This window comes from Poecilia reticulata, chromosome 23, assembly GCF_904066995.2.
Source record: "Poecilia reticulata chromosome 23, P_reticulata-male-v2, whole genome shotgun sequence".
Classification (NCBI taxonomy): domain Eukaryota; kingdom Metazoa; phylum Chordata; class Actinopteri; order Cyprinodontiformes; family Poeciliidae; genus Poecilia; species Poecilia reticulata.
In genome coordinates, this window is record NC_088852.1 from 15201467 (window position 1) to 15218334 (window position 16868).

General features: G+C 38.5%; 1 protein-coding gene across 6 annotated transcripts in view; it reads left to right on the plus strand.

The window, feature by feature from the left end:
* Window positions 1–16868, plus strand: part of nav3 (neuron navigator 3) — a 381588-nt gene that overhangs the window by 79718 nt on the left and 285002 nt on the right. For 4 of the 6 annotated variants that reach the window (XM_008401340.3, XM_081603798.1, XM_017302697.2 and 1 more), the window contains exon 2: window positions 9305–9702. In XM_008401340.3, the coding sequence (XP_008399562.1) occupies window positions 9634–9702 (69 nt within the window). In that variant the 5' untranslated portion in view covers window positions 9305–9633. The remainder of the gene's footprint in view (window positions 1–9304; window positions 9703–16868) is intronic. The other 2 variants (XM_081603799.1, XM_081603800.1) reach the window with 1 other exon arrangement.

The window sequence follows — 16868 nt, forward strand, 5'->3', positions numbered from 1 at the left end:
TGTAACTGGGAGTCTAAAGGGCCACATGAAAAGCTACGGATTTGAACCCCCAGCCTTGAGTTTGACACGTGTTATAGAATCATGTAAAGACATGTAAAAAGGTAGATCCATGTAAAACACTGTCCTTTTTATTCAAACTTTTGTGCTTGTCTTATAGGTCCAGAATTATGTACACATAGTGCCATTTTAAAGCACAATCAAGTAATTTTCTTATCTTCATTCATAGAAATGCTGCCGTTATCAAATGACTTACAAGAAATTTGACTTTGTAATTTAGTGCGTTGAATTTGGGCATCTGTCTCTTTAAGAAGCTCCTGCTCTTTCTGAAACTCCACCTTCAGGAAGTTATTACAAAATGGCTCCTCTATTAACCCTTTAGCAATGTGTTCACCAGAAGTAGCTGGTATAATGAGCTCAGCAGACGGAGTCAGGGAGTCGAGACTTTGTATTCACAGTCCAACATTTTTAGTTCAGTAACCGGGCAGTAGACTGCCGGTTCAGATCCATGGATCTGACCCACTCTGACGACAACTGGTACTTTACGTCACAAACTTCACTTCGACAAGAACTATCAATGCATATTATAATGTCGAGACATTTTCTGCCAGAATTACCATGCTACTCCAAAGTTTTTATCTTCTAATTAGTTGTTGGTTTCCACGATATCCTCTGTTCAGGCAAAGAAGTGTTGCTGAACTGCAGCCCGTTTCTTTCACGGAACAGTGAATGATTCCAAGGAGGAAAAAGAACCAGATGGTGCCATGCAAGCGTTGGCCCAGGTTTAGCAGTGGAACCTGGTAAAGTGGGGAAACAAAATCCTCTTACGGCATTCGGATACCATAGTCATTATTTGTGGTTATCAGACCTTAAATGAATCTAAGGTATTTACACTGTTTTGATCCAGCACTGTTTTGTAAAGGCTTAATTAAACTAATCATATTTGTGTGTGAGAATGTCTAATTTATTTAGACTTTCCTGATCTAGGCACCAGTTCTCAATCTATGCACTTCCTATTGTGGCAGTAAAGGTGTGAAAATTTTGAAAAGATGTTGAAACGATGCATTCAGGTGTATTGATCTGATTCTCTTAAACCAAAGTAATGTAGGTAATGATAGGTAATGTATCAAAAATAAAGGAGAGTTGCTTAATTTTGCTACCGATCCAGTTATGATCATTTTTCTAAGCTTACTTATCTATTTTGAAACACAATTATTTTTCTCTGGAAAGAAGTAAAATACTCGAGGGTTTCCAGGAAAGATGCATCTGTCAACCAGTCCGATCATGTTTGATAACGGCTAAACTTGATTCCAGATAAGTCCATAGACATTATAAAGCAGGAAGGAGCTGTGCAGAAGGCAGCCAAAACACTAATCATTAACATTTAAGACATTCACAACAAGACAGAGTTTATGAAGCTGGAGAACATGTCATACATTTGTTTCTTATACACTAACTAAAATTGCATGTGCTCTGTTATCAATAAGCCATATCAAAACAGGGCGGAAACATGCTAGCTGTAGTCGAGGACTTCCTGCAAACATTGTGAACAAGAGCCACACGTTACTTAAAACCCATAGCTTCATCATTGTCCTTAGAAACAAACGACTATAAGTTATTCTGATTTTAAAGACGTATTTTCCAGGGACTGTGTGTATGTTTTCCTAAATCACTTCCATCTGTCTCCGATTATGATGTTTAAGAGACTTGTTGAATGGTAAAACCCAAGTAAGCCACTGTTAGTCATGATACTCTGGTACTGACTGTCATTTATAGCGGTGGTCCCCAAACCCCGGTCCGTCGACCAATTGGTACCGGACCGCGCAAGAAATAATTAAATATTTCCGTTTTATGTATTATTTGAGTCTGGAGGATCTTTTATTTTGAAAATCCTTTAACCGGTTACTTGCGCGCCAAAAATGAGGCCACAAACAGCAAAGGGGAAAAAGGCCCCTTTGCAAAGGGGAAAAGGCCCAGAGAAGAGACAGGAGAATGGATTTATCCCGGACCGGTAGGTGAGCCCCACATTACAAGCCGCTCTGCGTAACTTCAGCGCTAACAAAAGCGACTTTGGAAGACCTTACCCTAAAGAGATCTGTCCTTGAGGACGATTTGGCCAATTACAGAGAGCAAGCTTTGAGAAGTTTGATGCTTGAGAAGAGCAAGGACTCTGAAACCCTCACCTGTGTGCTACAGAGAAGAGCAAGAGAACAGAATATCTACAGTGTACGAAGACCTACTGACACAGGCTATGTAAAATATGAGCAAAAATATCCTGCTAAAAATTGTCAGTTATCTTAACTGACAGCTTGTTAAGATTTTTGCAAGGTGTTAGACAAAGGTTTTAAGTATCGAACTGGCTGGCCTGATGAGCTCATCAGGCCATTGTGGGAGTTTACAAGACCCGACCCATGAAGAGAGATCTGGCCTCGAGAACAATTTGGCCAATCTCACTTCCCTGGCTGGGGAAGTTGGTGATGGAAAAAAAGACTAGAGTGTAAAAACTCAACTTCTGCGCTAACAAAAGCGTCATTGGAAGACCGTACCCAAAAGGGATCTGGCTTCGGAAACGATTTGACCAATCTCAAAGAGAAAACTTCCCTGGCTGGGGAAGTTGTTGATAAAAAAAAGACTTTCCCGGCTGGGAAAGTTTGCTGGCCTAATGGGCTCATCAGGCCATTGTGGGAGTATACAAGACCCGACCAACATGCAGAAGCCTTACCTGACCGTTCACGCCTCCCCCCTCCGGGCCACAGCAAAATTTCCAAGTCTTGACCGGTCCGCGGTAATAAAACGGTTGGGGACCACTGATTTAAAGTGAAAGGGAACTCATTGAGGTAATTGCTTTTAACTTGGACGTTGCAATTTTAAGATTGCAGTGTACAAAGTGAGCAATGTAAAATCTGCTTTATCTTTTTAAATTTCTGTTGCTTAGAGAGATGCATTATCGTTGCATATCATTAAACATGCGTTCTTGTTTGGTCTTTATTTACCTTTAGCGGTTGGTCCTGTTTGTTGTGGTTCATTGATCTGATTGGCTGAGTGACAAGACACGAGACTTCTCAGATGGCTCAGCTGAAACAAACCGTCTGAGCTTATCAGATATCTATCTTGAAGCATTTTCTCTCCCCTTCTCACAAAAATACACACACACACACACACTCTGTCATCTCTGCAAATAATAAACAGCAAGGTGCCAAGAAAATGTCATTTGCGGGCAAGTGTGTCGAACAAAACAAGCGTCGCAAAACTGACACTGCAACATGCATTCCTCAGGCTAATGAGCTGCTGCTTCTGGTGTCAGTTTCCACTTTCACTACAGTGATTACCCTGGTGCAAGCAGCCAGGATACCTGCCCCAAAGCACACACATCAGGTGCTTGAACAAACCTTTCTGCCGCCGCTCTTTTCCTCCACTTACGACAGCGGGGGGGAGACAATTTCTAAATGTGGTGCAGATCGCTACTTTAATACCAATTAAACATTTTACAGGCTTCTGCTTGTAAATTCCCCCCCAACACGGTTGGTCTTTGGGATGTAAAATCTGGGAGAAAATAATCCATCTTGAGGAGCTTTTTGTTGTCTGCCTGCTGTTGTCTTGAGGCAGTTTGGCTCCCGGGTCTGTCGCACTTTCTCTTCTTCCAGTCTTCTCTTCTTGCCCTCTTGTTCTTTCTTTCTCCTTTTATCATAACTTTGACATCAAATGGAAACCAGAATTAGATTTTTATTTCAAGTTTCATTATGAAAAATCAAGGAAATATAAAGAATATATGATTCTCTTTTTTTTTTTTTATACAATAACCTGTAAACTTCACATGCATAAGAAAAAGTCAGTGCAACTGTTTTTGTATTCAAAGCATGTTCCTTGAGGCTGATGCTTTTCTCGTGGAGGGTTTGGATATTCACGACACAGGAAATGTTACAATTCCTCATATCTGTTGTGCATTTATCCCGCCGCAGGGCTGCACACAAACCCACACACATGCTATACATGCTTATAGTACATATGGCCTCTGCAGGCTTGTTTATGTTAATACAACACTACTGCATGTTTTGCACATCATTAATATTTACCGTATCATCTGGTTTCTTTGTTCTTCCATATGTTTCGAATTTATGTGACTTGGAGCAACATGCCCTGGTGCTTTTTTTTTAATTTTTGTCTTTTTTTTTTTTTACAGTTATTATAAAAATTATCTGTGGAAATCCCATTTAATCTGATTTCTTAAATTGTAATATATTTCTGCTTCACCTTGTTCAATGGCATGGAAAGTTTGATAGACTACTAAAATGGCTAAATGACATACTCAAAGCTAGGCTAGGTTTGCTGGTGTGACACAGACTAAGCACCAGGTGGCGCTGGTTAAAAACCTAATAATGGCTAAGTAGCGTGTTGCGGTGGTTAAACACCTGCTGGTGTGTTTTATTGTTGCTGTCCTCTCATGAAAAACAGTTTTCCATTTATAATTTGCTTTCTGAGGCGCTCTAAGTCTAATATACATTGTTAAAAGGTGCTTATTTTGTGCCACTGCACATTTAATAACCTGATTGGTGCGTAATTGATGTTTAGATTTGCTTTAGCTTAAAATAAAGCTGGGGAAAAAAAAAAACACCTAAAGAACACCAATAGCACATTATTGCACTTTAATGGGACGGCAGTCCATTCTTAATGTTTGACCTCTGGCTCGCCGAGGTGATAATTTACGACGTATGCTCTCCCAACCTCTTGAGCTCTCCCCGAGGAAATCAGGCTGGATCTATGGCTATCATTTACATCTCCTCGAATTAAAGCAGCACTGTGTAGTTATGGCCCCAGGCCTCATGAATCAAACTTTATTGACCACTTGGAGAGTTACGGACACCCGTTGAATGCAAAGTGCCGGTGAAAAGGCCACAGGGGGGAGGGAGAACGTCTTCGAGGCGTAGCGATTGAAGGCGGGATAACCAAGCAGACTGTGATGGAGCTGCTGCAGCTGCTACTCATAAATATTTACATTCTGCTCCCAGTGAGATTCTTTACAACCAGGGGGATTGAAGCACACATTGATATTCCCTTAAACAATAAATATAAGAACCTATTTGCCAAAAAAAAAAATCAAGCTTTATGCCATTTGTGATGAATTTGGGAAGTGTTTTGTAGCCCAGGGATCTGTTCATTCACAGTAAATTAATCAAATATTGTCTTTTGCATCTGCTTTAGCATCGATGCTTTACTTTGGTAGAATAAAGACAATGGCCTTTGTAGAGTGCTAACGTCAGGCTAAGCTGGAGCGGATAGCCTGACTTATTTATTAGCTAACATAACTTTTTGAACTTGAGGTTCTCCTTGAAGCGCTAAAATGTAAATGGGGATACAATTTTACATAAGTACTTAAACTATAACCACTTAAGCAAGTGTTTAGTCTGTATTTTTGCTTGCCTTTGTAGGAAAATGAAAATCACAAAATCTATAGGCCTAAATTAGCTTGTTGAAGCTAATTGTGTAATATAAATGGTACACCTAAATGGCAGCAGTGGAAATAATTGGTGATTTTCTGTGCGGAAAAAGAAGCATGTGGATTTCAGTTTTTTTAAAATTCAGTATAAAGTATGTTGAAGTATATTAATTGAAGGTTGTCTTACAGGGAAAATCTCTTACCAGCCCATGCTCTGTATGAAACCAGTGTTTGACTGCTCCAAGTTCCCACTTCCCTTACTTAAATCAGAAATAAAATCTATTGCGAAGGAAGAAATGCAAAATAAATGAAAACGAGCAGAAAGGGAAACTTAAAAAAAAAAAAAAAGAGTAAGATGATAAAAACAGGAGGGATTTTACCAACCTGACAAAAGTCTTAATAAAACAGACACCAGTTTGATGGCACATATTTAAATTCTAATCTAAAACAGACTGGCAAACAAAGAACTTAACTTCATTCTCACAGGCCTTTTGCCCCTAATTAGCAGGACCAGGTGTGGCTAATTTAGGCAAGTTGCTGGGACAGTTTATTAGCATTTAGCTGTGGTGTAACTGTGTAATGGAGAAGAGTTTAGCTTATAAAAGCTTATTATTCTTTTTGTCTGGAGCAGAGTGGTGAGTCTATGACTTTGTTTTTTATTCTTTTATTCCACCTTGTTTAACATTACACAGTTAGCTAAACCAGCTAGCTATAAGGTTGATTTTTGGTTGGGGTGGAATAATTGAAAGTGGTAACATTTTAGAAAGCCTATTTTTGGGGTTCACTTTTCCTTCATTATTAAAAATATATTTTTGATATTTATAATCAAGGGTATGTAAAATATATTGACTGAAGTGTTCATTTTTTAGAGTGTGTCTCTGGAAAGGCCTGACAAGGAACCTTACAATGAGTAATGCCTTCTTTAGAAATAATGATTAAAAAATGTGTAAGGCTTTATTATTGATTCATGGTCTTTACCATGTGTGGTTATGTCTTGCTAATAAATATCTTCCTATAAGAAGATGGTTGATTCAGGAGTCTCCATAATTTATTAAGCTCGTAGCATAAAAGCAAAATGGTTTTCTACATTTGGACCTCAAGAGTACTGAACCGACCCATCACTGAGGTTTTTAGTCTTTGGTCTAATTCCAGAAACACTTGAGGTGCTTCTGTACAACCATGTTGGGGAATAATAGAAGCAGCAACCTTGAGATAACAGCATCTTTACTACCAATGAACTATGTAACTGCTTAAAATGTAGTGAAATGTTGCTGTGCTAGCTTTTGTTTTTGTACCTATCTTTGTTCTTCTGCATGTGTCAGCAAGTTAAATTCATAAATGTGAGATTTATGTTTACATTTTTTCTTCTCTCTCTTTTTTTTTAAAATACAACATTTAATAGCAGATTAACTAACATAATTTTCCCATGAAATCCCTTTATGGTACTTGTGAGAAAATGGGAGGACTGAAGCATACTTAAATGTTATTACCGACACGAAGGCAGTAAGGCATTGACCCAGCAGAAATCAATACGCTGACCTTTGGTTTTTATATTTTGTGATTTATTTATTTTTTTTGTCTTTATTAAATTGAATTTATTGTTTTATAATTAAATTGTCTTATTTTGTAATGCGACTAGTTAATACCTGGACAAGTTTCTTCTTAATCAGTGCAATGACAAATCCATCTTTTGGGATGAGGGGGATTGTTGCCTCATGACTCCTGTGGTTTACGTTGGCTGTTTTCTGCCTACTTTTAGATAGTCAATGCATGGTAGGGTTTTTTTTTTTCTTGTGCTGCAAAGACAGAGTGTAGCATGCTTTCCCCATGACATTATATTGTTTCTTGTGATATTCAAGAAGAAAAAGGGGCAAATTAGTACTCATGCATCATGGATGAGTTTCGAAAGCCCCCCCATTTAATTCCACAGCTGAGGGAAAAGAAGACTTGAAGCAGCCCAGCTGTGTTTTTAGCAAGTTTAGGATTTCTGTAATTAACTGCTTATCCCTAATTTTTTCCTGCCTTTTTATTTCCTTCATCACCTATGGCAACAGATATTTTGTATTGTGCATTTCTTTGTTGTTAGCGGCCTAATGTAACGGCAGTCTTTCTTTGCCACGAAAAGACTGCTTTTCCAACATGTTGCCAACAGCAATAGGCCTCTGGGTGTTTTGTGGGGCTCCAGAGGTCTGTGTTCCTCATGTCCCAGAAGAACCAGTCGTGAGCTGGCAGCACTTGACATAACTGGCCTTAAGTAAGTGACGGGGTCGCAGTGATACACATGGCACGCCAAAGCAAGGAGGGGGAACGTGTGTAGTGGCTCAGAAAACATGGTAAGATGAGGATCGTGTTAGAGGTGATGAAGGGTGAAACAAGTCGCAGGGCCCAGTGTCATGGCGGTGTTGCTTTGAGACAGGCTACTTGTCATTTGGATGCTATCCTCACAGATTATTGGGGCATTTGCCTGGCCAGCCTCATGTGTAGATGCACTGATGCACGTCATCGCAGTTAAAAAAATGTGGATTTGACAGCGCCAACATGTTCCCTACAGGGGACCAGTGTTCAGTAAATGTTCAGTTTTTATTTTGTTTTGTTTTTTTCAACTTTACACCAACAGATATCATGCTTTTTACACATTCTCCTAGTCAGAGTTTATCTTTGAAGTTATATGTCTTCAAGGGCAACTATGGATTATTGTAATGATTCCAATACCTTGCAATCTGCAATTTATGTTTTGTGGCCTAAACAAGCCAAGAGTTCAGTCCTGGAAAGAGAACTGTACCAGAACAGCTCACTTTTCCTATTGTAACCCATCAGAATAGTCGTGGTTTGTTTGTTTGATGTTTGACATCAAACAATTGATAATCCCATTTACAAGTGGGATTATCAGTTTGTCTTGAGTGTTGTACCGCTGACTAAAGGTTCCCACATATTTGGCAATAGTGTGGATATCATGCGAGACACGCAGATAGTTAAGATTTCAACCATCCGCATGCTCATTGCCTACATTTCTTGGGACAAATTTCTTCATTTCCCACAATCCACATGGATACTAGAAAGTTTGATTAACTATTTGGGGGCCTACCCCTGTTTCGTCTCCACCAGGAGCCATCAAACATTTGTTGGTGTGGCACAAACTAGCGCTGACCCTCTACCTGATCAGCTTGGTGTCTCACCATTTGATCTTTAGTGATCTTGTGAATGAGTCATAGGTTTTCTCTCAGCACTGCATTGAAGGTTTACCAGTTCCTCCCACTGATGTTCATTGGATTCTCAAAGGTCTGGAATTGGCTTTCCATAGTAATAAATGTCAATAACTTAGTTTCTAATTTGTTCTTGATTTCCTTTAGGCTGTGACGAGATGTGTTGCTTTGAAGATGTTTTTGCCTGGGTTAAACATCAACTGTTTAATTTCTAGCATCAACCACAACTGGATGCTGACAGTTAAATTATACTCAGCTTCCCCCCGCCCCCAAAAAAAGACTATTAATTCATTATAACTACATTTTCAAAAAAGAACAGATTCCTCTGCGTAGATTTTCTCAAATAGTATATTATCCGTCTTTACTTCTACTCATTTCCTTGTGACTATGATTCAGTCTTTGGTTTATAAAAAACAAAACATACACGCACACAATCAAAACCAGTCCAAAAAGGAAAGCATGCTGTAGAATGCTCTTCTCTCTCGCTCTCTGAGCTCCATGGCAACATTCACTTTGATATGCAGATCCTCTTGCCATTTGTACAGTGCAGCACCAATGGGGAATATTGACTTTTTGGAGAGGCAGATCTTTTGCATTAATTGAGAGCCTAAAACAGTGCTGCTCATTTTCGCCTCGCATCTGAATGTTGTCTCATCTCTTCATTCCACAGATGCAGGGAGGGAACTGAGCTCGGACGCCGCGCTTTGAGGGAGACGCTTCAGAGGACATCTGCTCAGCCTCCAGTCTGAACGTCTTCTTCGGAATCACCATGGTGCTGTTTCGGTAACCTCCACCTGCTTAGTTTTCGTCCTCCTGCTCAGACCTTTTTTTTTTTTTTTTTCTCCAACCATACGAACAAACTCCTGCAATGGATCACCTGTGTCCAGGTGAAGGCGTGAGCTGGACACAGGCCCTCGTCGGCAAACTGTAGCGCTCTGGATTTTATCAAACGCCGTCCCCGTGATCTTGCCCTGGAGTTATTCTTCATTTGGACCAGGAATGGACGTACCAGAGTCGAGCAAGCATGGCAAGAAGTCCACATGTCAAAAACTTGAAGACCAGAAAAAGGTAGGCAAGCACTCAGCTAATCATCTTATCCAGTTTTTACGATTATGAAGCTGAGAGAGGGAAGTTTTATTCCTCTTTATGAAAGAAAAAAAAACTCAGATGTTGATCTGATCTCAGTTCCCAGGAGCTTCTTTGCTTCACTTATACAGTAGCTATTTCTAAAGATAAGATTGGAAGAGGTGGAGTCTGTGCTCCCCCCTCAGAGCCTTCTGCCTTTCATCTGAGCTCATGTGGCTCGGTGGGCAGATCCAGCTCTAACTCTTCTCCTGGGATTACATATTCGTCTCTGTTTGAGATGCTTTTTATGATCTCACTTCTGGAGTTGTGGTATATTCCCTGCTATGTTTTCCGTCGGTAGGCTGCGGATGGCCAACTTTGAATGAATAATGGGTTATTGGAGGCATACTTTGAATCTTGCCGAGCACTATTTGATTCTCTGTGGTCTTGATGGGTGAGTGGATGGGGGGGAGTTGTTGCACATTATGACTTCTCTGTTGTCTGAATGCTGGCTTAAGAATGACAGTTCTAGCCACAGTCTGCTCAGTAAAAAATGTAGGATGTTTTCACACCTGATAGTCCGGTAGACTCTGCTCCGTTGGGAACCAAAGTTGCAAGATTTCGCATTTTCAGCTGCTGTGTTTCGCTTTCGTTTAGTTAGTTGCTGCACCAAGAACCACTGAAGGAAACCACCCAAAAAAACTACAAAACACAATCACAACTTCACGAACCATTTCTCCAGTGAGAGTGTTCCGAACTGGGTGATTTGTACCTGTCAGGTGTTGCTCTCTCTCGCCTATTGTCAGCTGCAGATGGGCCCCCGAGACATGTAACAGAACAGCAGAATGAAAACATTAGCGCATTGTAGGATGACTAATTTGCTTGTAATTGAAAATGAAGTGGACCATTTTCACTGAGGGTCATCTAATGAAGTTTATTGTTGCTTAATATTCATTTTTGTTCATCCAATAACAGATAAACTACTCTGAAGATTCAGAAATGTTTATATGTGATATCTGGGTTTTAAACCCTTGTACTACTGAAATGTAATAAAGAGCAGATACTGATTAAACCAGAACTTTTGGCAGATAATAAGATGTCACTTTATTGACGTACTAGCCTCTATTGTAAATGTCTTCTGATGGATTCTGGGAAAGAAATGTGTCTCTCCAGTTATTATGAATTCACTTTCTATAATAGGGCTGAATCCAAAACATCTGTGATGATTTGTTCTCTTTTTGTCTGCATAAAGGGCTGAGTTTCACAATCTCATGCAAAACAAGTAATTTCCCATAAAAATCCTTAATGGGATGTAATGTGTGCTCTTTATCAGTAAGACCTCTCTGATTTACTGCTCTGTGCAGCACCGACCACATCCTGTTTTACATTTATTCTAAGCCCGAACCAGAACAAGAAGCTACATTTCAATGCTGAGTTTACCAGGATTCACAAAAGCTGATGTGTTATAAGTATTTTTTTCTGTTTTTTATCATGAATAAAATGTGGCAACAGTTTTATTTAGCTGTAAAAGGATGTTTTTTTTTTAGTTTTTTTTTTCACATTTCCATCAGATTAGCATAGTAGTAATTAAACAAAAACTCAAAACATACACTTTGTCTGGTCTGTAATATGCAACTTGACACGATGGCATGAATAAATTCAGAAGTATTTCTAGAAAGTGTTAAAACAAAGGTGTTTCTGTATGTGCCTGGTCACCTTCGACTGCACCAAGGCAGAACGTGCCTCTTGGAATAAATACAGGACCAGAACATAAACCAATAGAGAAACTCTTCCCCCTCCATCCTCTCCACGTCTGACCTGATTCTTCTAATAAGGTGCTTTTGATAAGCCTAATGAGCGTTGTGGCGAGGCCCAGGAAACGTCTGAGCACAGCAAATGTGCAGTAATACATCAGCCTTGACATTTGTAGCACTATTAGGATCTCATAAAACACATTATGGTGCTTTAGTATTCTTTTCTCTTTTAAGACCTCACTGCCATCATTGAGTTTTGAGTTCTTTTTCCCTTTAAGTATTTTCTTCTCCTGCGTACCAAATCCTACAATTCCTTTCTTTATTACTTAACATTCCCCTTTTCTTCACCTTCAGGTAATTGAATACATATAATAGTTTAGATGATTTTTACGCATTTTATTCACTGTTGTTGGGACAAAACTATTTCTTAGAGATGTTTCAGGCAAGATTTGTGACTGATTAGATCAATGTAATTTACTGCATTAGCTTCCATTATTTGACATATCGGTATGTGTCCCATAAGTAAAACTCACTTAATAATAATAATAATAACCAAAGTTTATTTCCAAATTGCTATTTTTGTATGTTATTCAGCAGATGATTGGTCATGTGGTATTTATCTGGGCATGTAACTGATTGTGGTGCACAGAAGCAATGTCACTTGGTGGGCTTTTTTTGTCATGGTGTACTAATATGTTTGTCTTATTTAATTCACCTAACGACACATGGCTGCAGTCTTCAGTAAACTGATGTTTTTATCCTGAGCAGTTAGCTGAAGTGCCAGCCTAATGCTAGCTTATTGTTTTGTGAAGACTCATTGAGAATTTGGCCCTTTGCATATTTCAGTGACGTTCTAGTTAAATTTCCAGGTGAAACCTGCAGAAAATTAGTTTCTCTAATGCTTGATAAACGTAGCACTTTGAATGTTATACCGTTAAAACGCTATCCCCCAGACACATTGTTTCTGCACAATGTGTCTGGATAGCGCATTGTACAGAAACGGTTGTGTGACACAGTCAAAGTTTTCACTTTTCACTGTGAACATTATCGTAACACTTTGAAGGCAGACAATTTTGCAAGTTGTTGAAGGCGGCTGTGGTTTTTAAAAAAAAAAATTATGCTAAGTGGAGCCGCATGGCTCGATAGGAGTCATAGTGAGTACTGTGAGCCATCTTTACCAAATTAACATAAATACTATATTTGACCAGAGTTCAGTGAGGCAAAAAAGCATTAATGTCCAGCTCTTACAAAATAAAAAAAATATTGACTGCTTTTGTTTTTTATTTTAACATTCCTGTTATCATTGCTTCCAGACATGAGTAGCCAGACATGAGGATGTACCATCTGTGCTGTCAGTGCAGTTGTTTGTTTTGCTTATTACATGAATTTAACCAATATTTGCCAATAATGTCAAGGGCTTGGAATGATTCTGCTATTAGAAGACACGGCCACACAGATGTGCTCCTTGGATCCGTGCGGCTGTGTGGATGGGAATGACAAACAGGAAACATTGCTTCATTGTTTTCACCCTTTTACCACTGCTCATAACTGTAAACACTGCAGATTACACCTTGATCATTAGAACTGTAAAATCATCTCACAGCTGGACCTGAAGGTTTAAGGGACAGCTGGTGCTTGTAAAAATCTCGCAATTTAACAGCAGGCTACTTCGTTTTCTGCCAGGGTCTGTGTTTTTGTTTCGTTTTTTTCCATGTTTCACTTGTGGGTTTGATTTAATTTATTTAAACATTTTTAAAATGTGTTGAAACACAAGAACATTGAGTGCTAGTAGATGTTATTAAATTGACTTATAAAAATACCCAAACAAACAATAATAAAAATCTATAAATCGGTTTTAAAATGGAAACGTATCCAATTTCAGCCACCAGCTATTTGCAGGTAGTGGATTTTCCCTGACTGGTTCCGCATATATTCTGGTTAAAATCCAAATTTTTTTAAAATCTAGAATATAATCTAGTTTTATATTTATAGCAGTTTTCTTCATCATGATCCATATAGGAGCCATCGTTGCCACCCTTATTTTGAAAAGATAATCCGATTAATTCTTAAGTAACTTTCTTAGTGACATCCAGCAGCTGCTGCCATCCATAATACTCACTTTATCAGAAGTGTATTTTTAACAGCAAAATCAACTTTTACTGCTAACAGTTAATGTGTTAACATAATGGGCTGCACTCATTCAGCAACCCACTCTGTTTTTGAGTTAAAATGACATTTTAAGTGTTACCTAAAATCTTAAATTAAACTTGCAAACTGTTTTTTTCAGTAACCTAGCTTAAATACTTGTTTTAATTATAAAATAAACCTTTACTGGTTTTGCTTTTGTTGTTTGGATGGTGGAGGACTTCCTCCTGTAGTCGCACCACCTGCTGGAACTTTCTCTTTAGGTTTGACTGTGCTGTGCGACAACTCAAAACGGTTCTTAAAGTTTGACATAGCGGTTTTTGATGCTAAATAAGACTTTGTCTCCAGAATGGTTTGTATAGCAAACCTTAATCTTTTTGTCCTTAGCTGACACAAACTCAAAATGACAGTATTTCCAGCTAGCAAACGCACACCTCTGTCCTCCCTCCGTTTTCATTAGTTTGAGTTGTTGGTTGTTTGGTGACTTGCATATGTGGTGCCACTCACCATGACTCAAGAAGATGGCAAATATGGGTTTATACAAAGGAAAGTGACAGAAATGATAACACAGTGTGATTAGTAACTTTAATCTTATTACTTGTTTGGATATATTTAGAACAATTTAGAAGGGTTTCCCTCAGGAAACTTGAGAATCCCCGTTATGGGGGTGCTGGTGCAGTCAGCCATTGGCCCAGCATGTTTTTGGATTAAGAAATGTTTAAAGTTTACAAGAAATTTGAACAATGACTAGGTATTGTTAATAATGTCTCCCACTAACACATAATTACCAAAACACCAACTATGAAGTCGTAAAATACACTAATAATACAATGGGAGAACTCATGCTTCAGATGACTAATTACTGAAAATGTGGTTATATTATAGTAATAAGGCATCACAGGCTGGATGGAGAAAATCATTTTAAGGACCTCCATCCACATTCTGTACAAGAGCATTCTTTCCTCCTCTTGTGACAAGAAAATAAATAACTTTTCTACTTTGAAAAATAATGGAACAAATCTTTTCAATTGCTCGTGTTTGAACGTCAAAATCTTTTTATATTTCCTCCCTCTAAAACGTGGCGACATAAGTCATCAAACTTCCCGTCAGTCACCTTTGCCTTTTCATTTGCTGCCTGCTATTGAATAAGACCCCTACTTTTGCTCTCATAATGACTATTCCAGCTGCATAAAGCTGGCTAGTCAAAGATGAGTAAATAATTCAGCAGCACACTGGGTTTTACAAATGGTATTTGATCCGTATGATGGTAGCATAATAAAGGATAATATGGCAGCTGGTGAAAATGTGTTGAGTTCAGAGAATAATTTGTCTTGCATGGTTTTATTCAGATGGCCTACATACAGAGGAAACTAAATGATTATGCTGTGCAGTTGACACGTCTTTAAAAGCATATAATTGATACTGTATTGTTACATAAAACATGTAGAAATTAATTTAGCCTTACAAAATGGTTTCTGGCCATCTGTTATCTTTTCTACACTGTGGGTGGAAAAGGCTTTGTACATCTCAGTATGTCAATTAAGTAATAATGACCCCCAAAAGCATCGTCTGATTGCAGACTGTAGTGGGCTGCCATTTATAAAAGGGTTGAAAGCTCGGAGAAAATTGATGTTTGTTCAATTGACTGGTTTGTGTGGTCCATTTTTTTTTTCTTCATTTTGGAAAAAATGAATGATTCGTTTTGAAACATCTGTTGTTTCTCAACAGAGTCGAGCAGGGTTACAGAAAGATGAGTCATTTAGTTTCATGTTGGTGAAATAAGAAGATCTTGCAGCGCTCATCCACAAACACTGCATATTTGCTGGTCCTTTCATAATTTCTTCAGATATGTCCAGAACAACATATTGGTAGAGCATCATCATCTATATCCTGTTTTTACGGTATTACAGTAAAACACAGAAGGGAACGTTCATTTGGGTACATTCCTTAAGAACTGTAAAGTGGCAGATTTTAAGTAAGCATACATTTTAGAGCAGCACATTTTCACTTTTGCTCTTTTTAAATAATTACAAGTCAGTTGTCATTAGTAAGACCACCTGCTCTGGTTGGGACTGCAGTTGGTTGCTTATCAGACTTGATAGTTGTTAAAAGAAACATTTCTATTCAACTGAATGTGTCCCGATAAGCAAAGGAAAAGTACAGACTTCTTTCAGTGACGGATGGAGGATGGGGAATGTTCCCTACAACCTGAGAAAACTTTGCTCACTAAAAGATCTTTAAGCCATAGGAATATTTTTGCTGTTTTGAAACCATTACATTTTCACACCTTTTTTATGTATTTGCTCAGTCTCATCAGCGACTGTAAGATGAGATGAGAAATGTTTTCACTTGTTCAGATTAAATGTAGAATTCTACTCAATACATGCATCCCCTTTTCCAGTCCCTCAGTTCCAGAATAATATGTAATAATATAACTATAACTATTGCAGTGGGTCTATTATATGGCATCTATAACATCCAGAAGGTGGCTGTCTAGTATTATAAGAAAAATATGTTTGGTAGTCTAAAAAATAAACCACTACACCTTCGTGGCTTTGCTTACTTTAGTTGCATTTGCACATGATCAGGTTTCATTTTTACAAAGTTTGTCTAACTTTGCACCAATGTAAAGAATTTTTAGGCGCATCTAATTGGCAGTCTTTACTTTTTCCTTTGGCAAAAATAACATTTGTTTTGATGTAGATGTTAAAGGCTGTTTATGTTTACGTTGCCATGCAGTGTACCATTGACTTTTTAAAGTAAAATATGACATACCAAGCTCTCAGTAATACGTGGCAGCTTGTAGACACGCCAGATGGGCATTAGCTTGAGTTAATTTTTCACCTTTTCCTCCATTTCACCTTCCATATGTGTTAATAGGATTATCTTAACAGGGATTCAAAGGTGACTATAGATGCTAAAGAGGTGTCTGATGCATGAATGCTCTAATGTGAATTAACAATGCTTCCTGCAATTTATTCAGCATTGCATCGCCAGTGTATTTGTCCCATTTGTCCTTGTGCATTAATCTGCATCCTCATGGTGAAAATGTACAAGGGCAGATGGCTACAACCAATTTACCTAAGTTAACGTATTTGCCTTGCACTCATCCTGATGAAAACTATGTGACTAATCATTGAAAGTATGAATAGGGTTAAGGGATTTTAGCTGAAGACTATGTTTAACCTTTGTGGTGGATCTTGGTTTGTTCATAAATATATCACAGCAAATTACAATGATCAGTGATTGCGCCTAAGCTCGGCCAATTAA